The 16,929-nt window shown below is 48.7% G+C and overlaps 1 protein-coding gene across 3 annotated transcripts in view; it reads left to right on the forward strand.

Moving 5' to 3' along the window:
• The window catches only part of LOC144950911 (transforming growth factor-beta-induced protein ig-h3-like), a 254,138-nt gene that overhangs the window by 165,361 nt on the left and 71,848 nt on the right, over positions 1-16,929 (forward strand). For all 3 annotated transcript variants that reach the window (XM_078881080.1, XM_078881079.1, XM_078881078.1), the window contains exons 14-16: positions 2,519-2,649; positions 7,854-7,953; positions 12,122-12,213. In XM_078881080.1, coding sequence (XP_078737206.1) covers positions 2,519-2,649; positions 7,854-7,953; positions 12,122-12,213 — 323 coding nt within the window. The remainder of the gene's footprint in view (positions 1-2,518; positions 2,650-7,853; positions 7,954-12,121; positions 12,214-16,929) is intronic.

Here is a 16,929-nt window from a genome sequence, read left to right on the forward strand (position 1 = left end):
CGAAAGATTTGCACGGTCGTAAGCGCGCAAGCAAGCAAGCAAGTGAACTTAATATAAAGGATTTAAAAATAAAGCAGAAATATCATGAGGGGGACCAACATTTTCGTGGCGCGTTGTTGCCTTCAGATGTTCGCCTTACAGGGGCGGCTTCAACCGCAGTATACCTGTGCCAAATGTCAAGATGTTTCGGCCCGCTTAGAGCGCCATCAGAGCTGATGTCGGTCATTCAGTTACCCACAGGCACCGAATAAACCACGTGGCATATTGTATACGTCGCTGTCGACAACTTCATATAAAGGATTTCAAAACGTAGAAGCGCAAGGGGAGGGCACGCTTTGAGAGAAAACTTGGGCCGCGCTTGAGGGGATTGTTCGCGTTCACGACGAAGGCTCGCGTGCCTGTCGTCATTCACGCCGGGGGGAAATATCCTCCTCGGTGGGTTTGCCGCGATAAGTCGACATATAGTAGTAGGTTTTTAAATCCTTTATATTAAGTTCGCTTGCTTGCGACCGTGCAAATCTTTTGGTCGTTTTTCAACCCACTTCCCGTGACCCAATCGAGCTGACATTTTGCACACAGACTCGTTGTGCGTGACAATTAATGTTCGTGAAAAATGTTTTCCAAAATTTTACACTTTTTTGGACAAAAATATTATATTTAATTACCAATTGCCCATAGGTGGCAGCCATCTCAAGCCAGAGGACGAGAGGACTCTAGCCGCCACGCATATAAAGGATTTATAGTGAAAACTTTGTTTTTACGGGTTATACTTCTTACCCTTTAAACCGGTACAAAACTGACACCTTTATACAAGACATATGTTGTCGTTGTTGGTTTTTATTCCCAACCCACCCCCCCCCCCCAATGATGCCGCTCGCCATTAGCGTGATTAACACTTTTTTACGGTTGCTAATTGGGAGCGGGAGGGGAAAATATTGGGCGACCGTCAGACTCGTGTGTGTGCTGGCCTCTTAACAGCTGATCAGGAGACATTTGGTCTCCAGGCCTCGAATCAAAGTGAGCTTGCAAATTCTAGATTTGAGGCTTTCGTGACTGCAAGGATTCATATTCTTAGGTTTTTTCCGGTAAAGTCACGTAGATAAAAAAATTCAAATTTATAAAAGTTAAATAAAAATAAAATAAAAATCACGACGTTTCGGAGGCAACACAAGCTTCCGTCTTCAGGTGGAACAGTCACAGCACGATTGCTGTATCAAGTGAGAGCTACTCAAGTGAGAGCTATTTGATACAGCAATCGTGCTGTGACGGTTCCACCTGAAGACGGAAGCTTGTGTTGCCTCCGAAACGTCGTGATTTTTATTTTATTTTTATTTAACTTTTATTAATTTAAATGTTTTACCTACGTGACTTTACCGAAAAAACCTAAGAATATGAGCTTGCAAAGTACGCCGGACACATCTCCACCGTTGCCGTGAGGCTCTCATCGCTCAACGCCGCACAGCTGTCGACGTGTGTGTGTGTTTGTGCCCAGACGTATGGACACGTGCGTGTCTGCGTCACAAGGGTGCGTGTGTGTTTTGTGGTGCGTCTTTGTGTAGCGTTGCGGTCAGCGTGCTGCACTATGAAACCCAACGACCCGAGTTCGATTCGCGCTCACGGCCAACACGGGTGACGATTATCTGAACCGGTCCCTCCCTAGGTCGACTCAGCCTTAAATGAGTACCTGGTGCGGTGCGGAAACATTGCCAAAGGGCGGCCGGGCGTGGTGTTGGACACCCACCCCCTCGTGTGCCGTGCCGGCCTTCATAGGTGCTACTCGCTAACAGCACTTGCCCCAGAAGTCTATTGCAGGCTACACGGGGGATCTTTGTATTCGTCTTGTGTTTAGTGAAGAGGCTAGTACGCTCTCTACGAACCCGGCGACACAACCTTTGACTCCTGCTGAAGGCCTACGCCAGTGACGATTATTATCCAAACTCAAAGTTCAACGTTCATTTATTAGGTGTAGCCCTGTGAGCCATTCGGCTCTTGAATCGGGTGCAACCGCAACAAACAAAAAAACATGAACAAGAAAACATCTTAAAGTGACTATGTGCAAACAGAAAATCCATGAAAAGACGGCAAAATATTGCAGAAAAATCACCGTACACCAACGCTGTGTGCAAAAATCCCAGTGGGATGCCAGTCAAACAACAAAACCACAAGACAACTTAGATTAAGGCCATCAGTCTAACTCTGTACTACAACAAACAAACATGGCCAAACCAAAAAACTTTTCGAAAATCACCAAAATAAAGCCATAAAAGCAATAGGAACTGTGACCGAATTTTCACAATAAACGACCTAAACTGGTCCTGGGCCTTCCCTAGGTCGACTCGTCATCAAACGAGTTCCCCGGTGCGGTGGTCCAGTAAACCTCGCCACCGGGGAGGGAAAGGCGGCCGAGGCGTGGTGCTCGCCACACTGCCCCCCCCCACCCCCGGCACATGTTCCACCACTCGCCCCCCAACAGTCAGCTAGGAGGGCTTCACACGAGCGATTCCTCGTCTCTTCGCAGCGTCGCCGACGGACGCGGAGGCCTTTGTGGACGCGCACGTTCTCGACAAGGTGCTGGTGAGCGGCGGGGTCGTGCGCGGCGTCAACAACCAGCAGAAGTCCCTGCTGGGACTCAAGCTCGACATCAACCAGGTGAGGGGGGGGGGGTGGAGGGATGGAGGGAGGGAGGGATGGAGGGAGGGAGGGAGGGAGGGATGGAGGGAGGGAGGCAGGGATGGATGGAGGGATGGAGGGAGGGAGGGATTGAGGGATTGAGGGATGGAGGGAGGGATGGAGGGAAGGAGGGAGGGATGGAGGATGAGGGATGGAGGATAGAGGGAGGGATGGGGGGAGGGAGGGAAGGAGGGATGGAGGGAGGGAGGGATGGAGGTAGGGATGGATGGAGGGATGGAGGGAGGGAGGGATTGAGGGATTGAGGGATGGAGGGAGGGATGGAGGGAGGGAGGGAGGGATGGAGGATAGAGGGAGGGAGGGAAGGATGGAGGATGGAGGGAGGGAGGGATTGAGGGATTGAGGGATGGAGGGAGGGAGGGAGGGATTGAGGGATTGAGGGATGGAGGGAGGGATGGAGGGAGGGATGGAGGGAGGGATGGAGAGATGGATGATGGGGGGAGGGAGGGATGGAGAAGGAATGGAGGAGGGATGGAGGGAGGGATGGAGGGATGGAGAGATGGATGGAGGGATGGATGGAGAGATGGATGATGGGGGGAGGGAGGGATGGAGGAGGGATTGAGGAATGGAGAGAGGGATGGAGGGAGGCGGTAGCTCAGTTCGGGACCCGCCTCAGCCCACCGTCAGAGCCCTGCAGCTGCAAATGGGAAGGCGTCACGCGTGACGGAGCCCCCCCCCCCCCATCGTGGGAGACGCCAGAGATGGATTAATCAATAAGCGGTTAATCTACCATTGTCTAATTTATGAAGTCTATAAAGGGGTGGGAGTGCGTCCGGAGCGTCTGCTAGGTGGTTGGAGCTCCTCGCTCTCTCCCTGTGTGTGTATCCCAGGCACCCAGGTTCAATTCCTGCACGTGTACATGTCCCGATACCAAGTCCCGATTACCAAATGAAAATTCGTATCGGGACTTGGCTTGCAGCATCCCCCCCCCCCCCCCCCCCCGAAATCTCGATTGAAAACCGCATTTCTTCAGAACTACTTTTTTCACTATGACATCTCTTTTACCAGTGGCAAAATATAGTAGTAGGTTTTTACCCTTTTAAACTGGTACAAAACTGACACCTTTATTCAAGGCATCATGTTTGCAATAACCACAACACAAGTAGTCTAAAAAGCAAACAAAAAGAAGCAACTCTGATAATGATAGTGCATATTATTATCATTATCAGAGTTGCTTTTTTTTGTTTGCTTTTTTGACTACTTGCAGAGGTGTGGACTCGAGTCATGTGACTTGGACTCGAGTCAGACTCGAGTCATGAATTTGATGACTTGCGACTCGACTTGGACTTGCATAACAATGACTTTGTCCCACCTATGAGATGTGGACTCGAGTCATGTGACTTGGACTCGAGTCAGACTCGAGTCATGAATTTGATGACTTGCGACTCGACTTGGACTTGCATAACAATGACTTTGTCCCACCTCTGACTACTTGTGTTGTGGTCATTGCAAACATGATGCCTTGAATAAAGGTGTCAGTTTTGTACCAGTTTAAAAGGGTGAAAACTACTTTTTTGTCTTGATTTGAAACTTTCGTGACTGCGGGAATCCATACTCTTTGGTTCTTTCGGTAAAGTCACGAGGTTTTTCTCTCTCTCTCCCCCCTTACTCCTCCCCCTTCTCTTACCTATATAACCTCGTGCCACGGCAGCTCTCTCGCCCACTTCAGCAATTGCTTCTTGCTGTGGTTGTCCCACCTGATGACGGACGCTTGTGTTGCGCCCGAAACGTCGTGATTTGTTTTATTACGTGACTTTACCGAAAGGGTAGTTTTTCTGTCCACAATCAAGGTTTTTGGCTTAGATCGCGTAAGTTATAAATGCGTCGTAAAACCTCCACAACCCCGACACAGCCAGTGAGGTTTGTCACGTAAACAATTAGTTACCAGTATAGTGTGTCAATTTTGATTTAAAGCTTTCGTGACTGCAGGGATTCATATTCTTGGTTCTTTCGGTAAAGTCACGTAGAAGGGAAATAATAAAATAAAATAATAATCAAATAATACAAATAAAACAATAAAATGATCACGACGTTTCGATTGCAACACAAGCAATCATCATCAGGTGTGAAAACCACGGCAAAAAAATTTGAAAAAAAAAAAAGTGGCGTTTTTTTTTTAACGTCAGCACCACGGACAGCAACTGGCGGTCGTTCAGACGGAGGAGTCCATCTATGCTCAGAACGGCGGAGGGGGGAGAGAAAGATAATGGATTGCGGTCTGAAAGTCACAATAAGCGCAATTAAGACCCGAAATGGTTTATCAAATAATTCCAATGATTGCTAATCCAGAATCCATCTTCACGGTTGAAATTGTCTCTGTGTTTATATATGTGGATAGCCTCATGAACTAAGCTCTAATGGTAGCCAGATGGCTTGCAGAGAATTTCTGTCTTGGAGAAGTCAATGTCATGTGAGCCCACTGAATTATAACAGTGATCTGCCACGGCTGAGGTGTTTCCTACCGTGTTTCAGGTCTGCTTTGTGTTCACGGATGCGGTCCGAGACATGTCGTTTGGTTTCTCCAATGTAACTGCTACCACAGAGGCAACTTAGTTTGTAGACGCCAGGGTACTGTATATCTGGAATAACATCTTTTACAGACGGGACCAGATCACGGATTTTATGTACCGTGTTGAATCGGACCTGGATCTTGTGTTTATTCAAGATTTTGGAGATCTTTTTTGTGACCCCCGCAATGTAGGGTAAGGTGATGGTTTTTAAATGGCTCCTCAAGAGGGTCCTTCTTCATGGTTGGAGTGATGGCTTTGCGGATTGTGTAGTCGGAGTAACCATTAGCCTTGAGAGCTTGGCGTACGTGTTTGAGTTCACTGGCAATGTGTTCCTGGTCGGAGATGCATTGGGCTCTATGGTGTAGAGTCTTGATTAGGGAATTCTTCTGGGATGGATGGTGGTGGGAATTCGGTTTTAGGTAAGCATCCGTATGGGTAGCTTTCATATAGACAGAGTGGCTCATTGAACCATCAGGTCTCTTTTTTATTAGGACATCCAAAAAAGGTAGCTTGCTATCTTTTTCGACTTCCATGGTAAATCTGATGGCTGCGTGTATGGAATTGATGTGGTCGAGGAATTGGTCTAGAGCAGGCCGGCCATGTGGCCAGATGACAAAAGTGTCATCCACGTACCTCTTCCATTAGGTTGGGCGTAGAGTGGCAGTCTGGATGGCGTCAGTCTCAAATTTCTCCATGAAAATGTTGGCTACAACCGGAGATAGGAGGGAGCCCATTGGGGTGCCCTCAGTTTGTTTGTAGAAAGATCCATTCCAGGCGAAGTATGTATTGGTTAAACAGAGTCTCACCAGGGGGGGTACCTCAGTATTCAGTCCTTGATGAACCAAGTCTAGAATGATTGCGATGGTGTCAGGTAGAGGAACTTTGGTGAATAAGGAAATCACACCAAAACTGACAAACAGGTCGTCTGTGGGACAGGGAAATACCATTGATTGTCGATACCAGATGAGTAAAGTTTAGTAGCGCAGAGGTGGTTTTTCCAGTGAAAGGCCGCAGGATTTCAGACTTAAAACAAACCAGTTTGTAGGTGGGGGAATTGATAGTAGAGACGATGGGACGAAGGGATGTATCTTCTTCATGTATCTTTGGTAAGCGATATAATATTGGTGGCCTGGCAGCAGAAGGTTTCAACAAGAACTGTTTGGTTTGATCAAATAATGCGGTTGAATCAGAAATTATTTTGTGGGGTCGTCTGACGAGGCTGTTGGTGGGGTCTCTTTTTATTTTTGTATAGCTGCCATCGTTGAGTAGTTCTGGGATTTTGTTGTTATATTCTATTTATCCATGATGACAGTGGCATTGCCCTTGTCGGCTGAGAGGATGACAATGTCATCCCTCTTTTTTAATTGAGATCATTCAAAACGCTCATCTTTGCTGAGGTTACTAGCTGGCATCTTAAAGTTTTTGAGGGTTGCAGCGATTTCAGATCTTGCTACGTCTGCAGCAATGTGACCCAGGCCCTTGAGAGCAACGTCTACTTGGGCAATGCTATCATTAACTGGTATGTGTCTAGGTGTGACTGCAAAGTTTAGCCCTTTAGCTAAAACGGATTTCAGACCATCGGAAATAGAACTATTACTGCGATTAATTACGACTTTGTTAACATCTAGCTTTTTGGTGTGTGGGTCTGGTCTTTTGTTAGAGAGGAGGTTAGATTTGGAAATCAGGTTGTCCTTACATTTGGTCGATGTAGTGGCAGGTGAAGAGGCAGTCATATTGTCTACATATTCCAAATCCGATGTGGACATTGTTGCCGTCAAAGATAAGTGTGATTTGTAGAGTGTCTTGTCTAACGGATCTAGTTCGGTGCGTATAAGTCTGATTTTCTCTGAGATAAGAGCTAGGCTAGTTCTAGACAGAATGCCCAAAGACAATGCACTATCAGAGTAATGAGAGCTCGGGGTGAGCATCTACATCATGGGACCTCCTTTACCAGCACCAAAATATTATAATAGGTGCTTCCCCTTTTTTCTGGCAACAAAATTGTCTTTGTGCTGCACGCCTTTTGGCGTCCTCTGGTCTAACACCGTTTGAGACGAGGCTCAAAAGAAAGCTGTCTCAGGTGTGGACCAATCAGTTTCAAGGACAATCCATATATTATCAGAGTAGGTTTTTTGTTTGCATTCTGAGCACAATCATATTTTTTAAAGTGATGCGTTTACATATTCTTTGTTTTTTTTCGGTAAAGTCACGTAGGTAAAAAATTTAAATCAATAAAAGTATTTTTATTTTGCTTTCATTAATTTTTATTTTTTACCTACGTGACTTTAAAAAATTAATAAAAGTATTTTTATTTTACTTTTATTAATTTTAATTTTTTACCTACGTGACTTTACCGAAGAAAAAACCTAAGAATATGAATCATTGCAGTCACGACAGCTTCAAATCTGATGTGTTTACCTTGCCTTTATTTCGCACTCCTATCGTTTTTTTGTTTTATTTGCTGTAACCTCGTGAGCCCGTGCCCCTCTACTGAACACCTCTAAAAAAAAAAGCTTCACAGCTCATCGGATTCCTCGTCCAGTGTCAACACAAGCACCACCGATCCCGACTCGGACGAGCCAGGCCGACCCATTTCGGTGCTCGCCCGAGCGCGCCGCTGAGGGTCGTTGCTTGACGTCGGCGTTGTCTTGGCAGAAAAACGGAGAGGTCTTCGTCGACGGGCAGAAGATCCTCGACGCCGACAAGATGACGACCAACGGCGTCATTCACAAGCTGGACGTGCTGCTGCCCTCTGGTGAGTCGCGCCGCTGCAGTGCCACGCGGTCCGGGAATGTCGGTACTCGTTTTATCGACCCCCGAGACATGATGAGTTGAGTCAACCTCCCAAAGAAGTTGATCCATAAGGCAACCACTGCTGATCTTCCCCCCCACAAAGTGGTACTCGTTTTATCGACCCCCGAGACATGATGAGTTGGGTCAACCTCGCAAGCAGTTGATCCGGAAGGTAACCAACCACTGTTGATCTTCCCCGCACAAAGTGGTACTCGCTTTATCGACCCCCGAGACATGATGAGTTGGGTCAACCTCCCAAAGAAGTTGATCCATAAGGCAACCACTGCTGATCTTCCCCGCACAAAGTGGTACTCGTTTTATCGACCCCCGAGGCATGATGAGTTGGGTCAACCTCGCAAGCAGTTGATCCGTAAGGCAACCACTGCTGATCTTCCCCGCACAAAGTGGTACTCGTTTTATTGACCCCCGAGGCATGATGAGTTGGGTCAACCGCCCAACCTGGAATTGAACTCGCAACCTTTCCCAGTGGAAGCCGCTCGCTCGCTCTTCAAGCATACAAAATGAGAACATACATATTTTATTTCTATATATGCGCACATGTACACACATGTATAATTGGCATTCTGTGCTCTGATCAATGATACCCATGAATGATTCTATCCATTGACATGATTATTAGAAGCTGGCATCTGAACCTTCACTGCTATCCAACCCTTGGGGCTTCCCCTGGGAAACTTGGCCTTAATTGAGAAATGCATTGCAGCGTGCGATCATCATCATCATCATCATCCCTCGTGTTGGCAACACCCCCCGTCTCCCCTGCCACCGCCACCACCACCGCTGTGCCGCTCTTAATAGGTGCTCACAAACAGGCGTTCTACAGGAGTCTTTGGGGGATGCCATTGATTAGTTTTGTGTTGGCCTGTGATGCATGCCGTGGGTGGTAATGACATTACGAGTCCTCGGAGTGCCGTTGAGCGCTTGCAACACTCCTTAAGTCTCTGCCACGGCTCTCTCTCTCTTGTGCCTGCTGCCTACATTCGTCGCGTGGTGACGCACGCTTTGGGATAGTACGCCGTGGATGCCAAACGCTGCACGTGCCGTGCACGTTGGTCCAGATATCTTGTGACCCCGCTCCCCCCCCCCCTCCCCCCCGAAATTAAATTGACCCCAATTTATATTTCCCCCTTTCGCATGTTTACCGTAATCATTTCTATTTTAAATACAATATGAATGAGAGACATCTGGACCACCGTGTAGACCAGGGGTGGGGAACGGCTGGCCGTACGAGGCCCGCGGAATCATTTGGTGTGGCCCTGCCAAGACAACCGCAGGCGGAACTCTAAATTCAACAAATCTATTAGCAAACCTGGTAAAGCAGTTGCGAGTAGCAACATCATCAACACCAGCTAACATCACCACGCCTCGCCAAAAAGAAGCAGTTCCAGCCATCGCATTAGGGGCGAGTTAATTAAATGTCTGACCAAAAATAACGGGCTAATTTTTGTTGTTGATTATTTTGTATGGCACGCGAATGATGTTGTAAATATCCAAATGGGTCTTAGAGGTAGTGTAGAGTTTGTGGCTACTACTATACATGAGTGGAAAAGCAGTTGCGAGTAGCAACATCATCAACACCGGCTAACATCACCACGCCTTGCCAAAAAGAAGCAGTTCCAGCCATCGCATTAGGGGCGAGTTAATTAAATGTCTGACTAAATATAACGGGCTAATTTTTAAGTTGATGATTTTTTTATGGCCCGCCAATGATGTTGTAAATATCCAAATGGCCCTTGGCATATGAAAGATTTGCCACCCCTGGTGTAGACCGTGTGTGTGTGTGTGGGTGTCGCAGCCTGTATTTGGAACGGTGGCACTACGGTTAGCGGCACTGCGCTACGAACCCGCCGGCCAGAGTTCGATTCCCGCTTACAGCCACCGACACCGGTCCTGGACCTCCCCCTAGGTCGACTCGGCCTCAAATGAGGTTCCTGGTGCGGTGTGTTAAAAGATTGTCACGAGGGCGGCAAAGGCGGCCGGGCGTGGCGCTGGCCACCCACCCCCTCGTGTGCCGTTCGGGCCTTCAAAGGTGCTCGCTATGAGCACTTGCCCCAACAATTGTTTAAGGCTTTAAGGGGGACCTTCGTCTTTGCGTGTACGTGCGTATGTTGAACTTCTTTCGCACCATACGTAGCCGACCGTGGTGATCGTGGTGCAGGGATGTGTGTCTGTATCATCATGGGACCTCCCTTGCCGGTATCAAAATATAAGAAGGAGCTGCCCACCACGAGCTCTCGAAGTCCTGGTAGTGGCATTGCCCTTGTGCTGTTCGCCTTTTTGGCGTCGTCCTCTGATCTCACAATTGTTTGAGACTTGGCTCTAGATCAGGGGTCCTCAACTCCCGGGCCCCGGACCGGTACCGGTCCGTGGCCTGTTAGGAATCAGGCCACACGGCACGAGGTGAGAGCGGTGAGTCCGTGCGTGGACCGCCCGATTATTTTATTAACTACTTCCTCTTGCCCGCACTGCGCACTTGTTTCAGTCGCAGATTTGGTTAGCCCACAAGCTGACCCCTGGCCAAAATGAGTAAAAAAAACAAACGACGCTGGAGAGCTTCTTTGAAAGGGGGGACAGATCCAATGGTGAAAAAATTGTCTTCCACGAAACAGGTTCCTGCTCTAAAGAAAGCTGTCTCTGGTGTGGACCACTCGGTTTCAAAGACAATGCATCATCATGCATTACCAGCGCATGTTTTTGTTCGCATGCTCACCACAAGTATATGCGGTTAATGCAGACAGGATTCCTTGAAGAAGGTTTCTGTTTGGTGTTTGAACATCACAACACAACTGTTTTATTGCCAGAAAGAGTAAAACCTATTCTTACGTGTATGTGTGTATGTCTGCAATGCACCGATGTACGTTCTACAGACAGAAATGAGGAACACGTGTATGTGAGAACAGAGAGACGTAATTTTGACTGTCAAGAAAAGTCAGTGGGCTCGGGAAAGAAACGGCGCTGCTGGAAGGAATGACGGCTCATGGGCGAACGGAGCGAGCACGACGGATTGTTGCATCGCGTGGCTTGCGATGGATTGTACGCACGTTGAACTCCTTTCGCACAGTACGTAGCCGACCGCGCTTATCGGAGGTGCGCGCGGTGGAAAGGACAACAAGCTAAACGCAAGCAGCTGACCATCGAACAAAGGCGGCGGTCACCGCATCGTCACGCGGCGCTTTGAGATGCGCTTCTTAGGCCGTCTGGAACGTTCTTCCTCCACTGGAGCGATGCACTTTTAAATCGTCGTCTAGATTAAAATCTCATTTCTTCAGAGCTGCTTATTTGTGCGTTCGTTTGTTGTCCTTCCACCGCAACCTTCGAACAGATGCGCTTCTTAGGCCGTCTGGAACGTTCTTCCTGCACTGGAGCGATGCACTTTTAAATCGTCGTCTCGATTGAAATCGCATTTCTTCAGAGCTGCCAAGTTGTGCGTTAGTTTGGTGTCTTTCCACCGCAACCTTCGATCAGATGCGCTTCTTAGGCCGTCTGGAACGCCTCTTCCTTCCCGATATTGGGAAGCCACTGGAGCAATGCACTTTTAAATCGTCGGCTAGATTGAAATCGCATTTCTTCAGAGCTGCGTTTTTGCCTGTTTAGTTCGTTGTCCTTCGCCGCACCTCCGATTAGCACCGCCGGCTACGTAACGGTGGCGGAAGACGTTCAACGCGTGTACAGAAAACCCCAGGAGTGGGATAGTCACCCCTCCATTGGTCATTTCCTCGAGGGAGAAGGTCAGAGGAATCCGGGATCGCGGTTGAGAGTGGGGGGAAGGTCAGTGCAGAATGCCTCCAATTAAGATTTTGTTGTTGTTCCTGCTGCTGCACTGCGCAAACTATTTGTCACAATTGGACACGCACAGTGCGGGGCTCAGTTGGGGAATGCACACGTGTGTGTGTGCGCGAAGGATCCACATGCGTGTGCATGTGTAAACGCACGTGCGCACGCATCTGCATACGCGTGCGTGCGTGTGTGCTCGCGGGTCCGCATGAGTGTGCATGTGTACCCGCGCGCGCGTATGCAGATGCGTGCGCGCGTGCCTGTGCACTTGCCCCAAACAGTCGGTTGCAAAACCAAGGCTACGCGGGTGATCTTTGTCTTTGTCCGTCCGCCAGGAGCCGCCGTGCTCAGTGGGAGCGAGCCGCTGCCTGCTGGCTGGAAGCCAACGCCTCCCAGGGCCGGGAAACCCAAGAAGCCTGCACCACCCGTAAGTTTGGGGGGGTGGGTTGGGGTGGTGGGGGGTGGGTGGGATGGGTGGGTGGTGTGGTGGGGGGTGGGTGGGTGTGGTGGGGTGGGGGGTGGGATGAGTGGGTGGTGTGGTGGGGGGTGGGTGGGGTGGGTGGGGCGGGGTGGGTGGGTGGGTGCGTATGGTGTGGTGTGGTGTGGTGGGGGTGGGTGGGGTGGGATGGGTGGGGTGTGATGGGTGGGGTGGGTGGGGTGGGATGGGTGGGGTGTGATGGGTGGGGTGGGTGGGGTGGGGTGGGTGGGGTGGGTGGGGGACTTCCAGCCGGGCCTCCCAAAATCCGGCGGACCTCACTGATCGGAACCACAACCAGCATCCACAGGCCAGGCCTAGAATGGGGGGAGGGGCAGCTTGGCATAATGATTTAGTATCGTTTGGGGGTTTGTGGATTATTGTAATTCTTCTCTCTCTGTAGCTTGCTCGTTCTTTCTTCCTTTGAAGTTGGTTCACAATCAAGAGGGTCAGAATCAGTAGGATCGATGCTTTCGCAGTGGAATATAAAACTTCAGAAGACAGTCGAGATGATGGTTGGGGAGGAGGTGGGGGGGGAGGGCAAACCGTTCAAGATCTTAAACGTTAGAAGAAGAGGAATCTTAAATTTCGATTTAAAGCTTTCGTGACTGCAGGGATTCATCTTCTTGGTTCTTTCGGTAAAGTCACGTAGAAGGGAAGTAATAAAATAATAAAAAGAAAACAATAAAATAATTCTCACGACGGCTGCTTGCGTTGTGGCCGAAACGTCGTGAGAATTATTTTATTGTGTTTTATTTTTATTATTTTATTATTTCCATTCTACGTGACTTTACCGAAAGAACCAAGAAGATGAATCCCTGCAGTCACGAAAGCTTTACATCGAAATCTAACGTAGCCTTTCATTTAAACATCGCACGTCTTTGTCAGCAGTCTCGTTGTCGTATATCCTCGAATAATTGCCGGCAATTTGTTTATCCTGCCGATTTATTGGAGTCCCAATCGCCCCGATCGTGGTGCTTTTGCACGTGCGAGGAGGAACCAAGGGAACACCCCTTGCTTGTTAGAGGGAAAGAACACTGAAAAATCAAAACGGATAAGGGACCGTTCATAAATGACGTCACGCACCTAGGGGAGGGAGGTGAGACATTTGTGACGATGTGTGACGAGGGGGGGGGGGGGTTGAGAAATGTGACGTCACATAAAAATGCGCAACTTTAAATAAATATAGACAACACGTTCTGCTTAATTAAATATACTTTTTTAAATAAATTTTTCTCCTACAACATCAGAGTGCAGCGCCACATTAAATACGCACAACAATGACAATAGTTTAAAGCGATTTGAAACATGTTTTATTATTTTTGGAGGGGGGGGGGCAGAGCTTTGTGACGTCATAATTGAGGGGGGGGGTTTGACTTTTTGTGACGCCGTGTGACGAGGGGGGGGGGGGGCTCTGCACTCTGATGTTGTCGGAGTGTTGTTATAACAATTAGTGTTGTTATAACAATTCTATATTTATTTAAAGTTGCACATTTTGACGTGACGTCACATTTCTCAAACCCCCCCCCCCCATCGTCACACATCGTCACAAATGTCTCAACCCCCCACCCCCCCCCAGGTGCATGACGTCATTTATGGACGGCACCCTAAGTCCCCTCTCGCTTCCAATGCACTCGCCCAGTTGAGTCCGCAAACCTACGGCTCCGGATCCGATTGCGGCTCTTTAAGGGCGACTGACCCCGTGACCTCGTTTGTCAAGGACCCACGTGTCTCGTCTTCACCGCAGTCCATCGTACTGCGGCTCTTGAAGTATTCCACGTGAAAATAAAAATAGATGTGTCCGTGTCGGATTCGACAAAAACTAAATTGGCCTCTTGTCAACGTGGTTTTTGCCGGCCCCCCGTTGCACGAGCCATCAGTGAGCCATCACCGTGCCACTGAGTTCATGAAGGTTGAAGGGGGTGACGTGAACTCGGGCTCCCTGTTGTTACTCTAAGGCAGGGGTGGGGAACGTCCGGCCCGTGGGCTGTACGAGGCCCGTGAAATCATTTGGGTCTGGCCCTGCCAAGGCAACCACAGGCGGGACTCGAAATTTAATAAATCTCGGAGCAAACCTGGAAAAGCAGTTGCGAGTAGCAACATCATCAACACCATCAACACCAGCAGCTAACATCACCACAAGCCTCGGCAAAGAGAAGCAGTTCCAGCCATCGCATTAGGGGCGAGTTCATTAAATGTTTGACCAAATATAACAACGGGCTAATTTTTAAGTTGATAATTTCGTCTGGCCCGCGAATGATGTTATAAATATCCAAATGGGTTTTTGGCAGAATTTTTTTTTTACTTATGCTCTAAGGTATTTCAATCTGCTGTTGAGCGTTCATCACACCGCCCCCCCCCCCCACACACCTCCCCACAAACTCCGATCAGCACGTTTGACCACTCACGGTGCGACATAAGTTCAACATCCACGCGCACAACCTCAGACCGGTAGTCCAAAAAGTAGACTCGACTCGACACATCCGTCGTGAACACCGCACGTGGCCTTGAATGGTCGAGCGATATAATGTGCGACGTTCGGGGCAACTTCCCTTCTTCCGAGCGCGAATAAGACCGGATCGTCTGCCGCCCCAGATTTTTGTTTTCGTTGGCGTAAACTTTTTTTGGGGATCTACCTGCCGCGGTGGTTACAGTTTTGCCCTCCCTCCGGCGATGTTGAAAGCGCAGCGGGGATCTGGTCGCCTCTCCAATTTGCTCCCTTTGTTGAATTTTGTCGAAGAACAAAGACATGCTTCACCGGTGATCTGTAGCCGATGGGAATCGCGTCAATAATCATCCATAATTTTCGCCGTTTGGGGCTGATGCCACTCCTGCACAAAACGGGTGGACGGAACAAACGGTGGAAATTTAGCCGGGAAGTTACGTACGGTAGTTATGTCGGTGTCTTTGAAACGCATCGGTATGAATTCTAATGTAAAAACGTTGTTTTAAATATACATTTAAAATAGTAGCGGGGAAAGTTTAAATAACCGTTTGCAATACATTTTTAATTGGGCATTACGTATTTATGCCACGTGGGAGAATATACGGCGAGCTTGGCCATGTATTTTTCATATTATTTTACGGCGACATAAAATATATAATCGCGATGTAATGTTCATTCCATCTCGAAATCAATCATCAGGAAAACTGTCAGCTACGAACTCGGATGCTTTCACTTTTCACCTCCGCAGAGATTCTCGGTGAAACATATTCGCATGTCACGTGCCTGAAATGCAGATGTCGCTCGCCTCTGATATTAGCCGGAGCCGGGAATAGAATCGGCTCCAATTAGCAAAGTTGACAACGTACGGTGTCAAAAAAATCCAACATACGCGCAAACATAGACTCACACAGAGACCCATAGACTCACATAGAGACCCATAGACTCACACAGAGACCCAGAGACTCACACAGAGACCCATCGACTCACACAGAGACCCATAGACTCATGCAGAGGCCCATAGACTCACACAAAGACCCATAGACTCACACAGAGACCCATAGACTCACATAGAGACCCATAGACTCACACAGAGACCCAGAGACTCACACAGAGACCCATCGACTCACACAGAGACCCATAGACTCATGCAGAGGCCCATAGACTCACACAAAGACCCATAGACTCACACAGAGACCCATAGACTCACACAGAGACCCATAGACTCACACAGAGACCCATAGACTCACACAGAGACCCATAGACTCACACAGAGACCCATAGACTCACACAGAGACCCATAGACTCACACAGAGACCCATAGACTCACACAGAGACCCATAGACTCACACAGAGACCCATAGACTCACGCAGAGACCCATAGACTCACACAGTGACCCATATATTCACACAGAGACCCGTAGACTCACACAGAGACCCGTAGACTCACACAGAGACCCATAGACTCACACAGAGACCCAGAGACTCACACAGAGACCCATAGACTCACACAGAGACCCATAGACTCATGCAGAGGCCCACAGACTCACACATAGACCCATAGACTCACACAGAGACCCATAGACTCACACAGAGACCCATAGACTCACACAGAGACCCATAGACTCACACAGTGACCCATAGACTCACACAGAGACCCATAGACTCACACAGAGACCCATAGACTCACACAGAGACCCATAGAGTCACACAGATACCCATAGACTCACACAGAGACCCATAGACTCACACAGAGACCCATAGACTCACACAGAGACCCATAGACTCACGCAGAGACCCATAGACTCACACAGTGACCCATAGATTCACACAGAGACCCGTAGACTCACACAGAGACCCGTAGACTCACACAGATACCCATATACTCACACAGAGACCCATAGACTCACACAGAGACCCGTAGACTCACACAAAGACCCATAGACTCACACAGAGACCCATAGACTCACACAGAGACCCATAGACTCACACAGTGACCCATAGATTCACACAGAGACCCGTAGACTCACACAGAGACCCGTAGACTCACACAGATACCCATATACTCACACAGAGACCCATAGACTCACACAGAGACCCGTAGACTCACACAGAGACCCCTAGACTCACACAGAGACCCATAGACTCACACAGATACCCATGGACTCACACAGAGACCCATAGACTCACACAGAGACCCATGACTCACACAGAGACCCATAGAC

The sequence above is a fragment of the Lampetra fluviatilis genome, chromosome 60 (assembly GCF_964198595.1).
Source record: "Lampetra fluviatilis chromosome 60, kcLamFluv1.1, whole genome shotgun sequence".
Lineage (NCBI taxonomy): Eukaryota > Metazoa > Chordata > Hyperoartia > Petromyzontiformes > Petromyzontidae > Lampetra > Lampetra fluviatilis.